The sequence below is a fragment of the Triticum dicoccoides genome, chromosome 6B (assembly GCF_002162155.2).
Source record: "Triticum dicoccoides isolate Atlit2015 ecotype Zavitan chromosome 6B, WEW_v2.0, whole genome shotgun sequence".
Taxonomy (NCBI): Eukaryota; Viridiplantae; Streptophyta; class Magnoliopsida; order Poales; family Poaceae; genus Triticum; species Triticum dicoccoides.
This window is the reverse complement of record NC_041391.1, coordinates 708,703,170-708,704,474: the sequence shown is the minus strand read 5'-3', so window position 1 is coordinate 708,704,474 and position 1,305 is coordinate 708,703,170. Positions and strand designations below refer to the sequence as shown.

Genomic DNA, 1,305 nt, shown 5'->3' with positions numbered 1-1,305 from the left:
AGCCGGAAGGCCTAGAAGATGGTCTGCTCGCCTAGCTCCTGCCCCGCCATTCCTTCCCTTATCACCTTCTCGAAGAACTGCTCGAGCGTGTCCTTGCCATAGCTCGGCGTCTTCTCGTCGCTGTACTCCCCGGTCTCCGGATCGAGCACCAGCATGCTCTCCGACGCGTAGTACCTCCCAATCTTGCCGAACTCGGCGGCATCCTCGAGCCCCGGGAACACCTTGGCCAGTCCATCGAGCACCCAGATGACGCCATCCATGATCTGGATGGGCACCCTGACGAACCTGGGCTCGCGCCCGAGCAGCCGGAACAGCATCTCCCCTTGTTCCAGCAGCGTGAGCGCCTTCCCCGGCCCTCCGATCGGAAGCACCTTGTTGGCCTTCTCCTCGTCGGAGATGCAGTCCGCGATGAAGGCGGCGAGGTCCTCCTCGCTGATGGGCTTGCAGGCGCAGAGCTCGCCGTCGCCGAACATGACGTAGGGGCTGCCCTTCTTGACGGCCTCCACCTGGCCGCCGAGGCTCTTGAAGAAGGCGGTGGGGCGGACGACGCTGTAGGTGAAGGCCGGGTCCCGGGCCGCCTCGGCGGCGAGCTCCGCCTCGAACCTGAGCTTGGCGCGCTGGAACTCGAGCAGCGGCCTCTGGACGCAGACGGCGGAGAGGAGCACGAAGTGGGCGGCGCCGAGGCTGCGCGCGGCCTGCAGGGAGTGGAGCGTGGCGCGGTAGTCGACGCGCCACGAGTCCTGCACCCCGCCGCCGCGGCTGGCGAGGCAGCAGACCGCGGCGTGCACGGGGGTACCGTGTCCCGAGAGGTCCGCGAGGAGGGCGGCCGGGTCGGTGACGTCGGAGAAGACGACGCGGGCGGGGGCGAGGTCGGAGACGACCTCGTCGGGGGAGTTCTTGCCGCGGACGCCGCTGCGCGGGCGGGCGACGGCGACGACGCGGTGGCCGCGGCGGAGCAGCTCGCGGACGACGAAGCGGCCGATGTAGCCCGTGGCGCCGGTGACGAGGACGGTGGTCTCGGAGGGGGCCAGGGAGCGGAAAGGCTGGGCCGCTGCCGGGGAGGGCGACGTCGCAGAGGAGGAGGCGAGGATACTACATCCCCCGCGGCGGCGGCGGCAAGGCTTGGCGGTTGTGAGGGGGAAGGAGAGGAAGCGCGGTGTGGGGCGGGGAGCGGCGGAGGCGATGGGCGTGCTGTTGGGGAGGCGGGAGGAGAGTGAGAGGAGAAGGGCGGCCATGGTGGTCGACGGAGATGCGGTTATCCACTATTGAGTTGGAGTGTGCGGAAGGAAGCCGGCGAGCGTTTGT

The 1,305-nt window shown here is 69.4% G+C and overlaps 1 protein-coding gene across 1 annotated transcript; it reads right to left on the bottom strand.

The window, feature by feature from the left end:
* Positions 1–6: 6 nt before the first annotated feature.
* Positions 7–1,299, bottom strand: LOC119325495 (divinyl chlorophyllide a 8-vinyl-reductase, chloroplastic-like). Its single transcript, XM_037599237.1, has one exon. It carries the CDS (start codon positions 1,233–1,235, stop codon positions 12–14), a length of 1,224 nt encoding a protein of 407 aa, XP_037455134.1. The 5' UTR covers positions 1,236–1,299; the 3' UTR covers positions 7–11.
* Between the last annotated feature and the right edge of the window lie 6 nt (positions 1,300–1,305).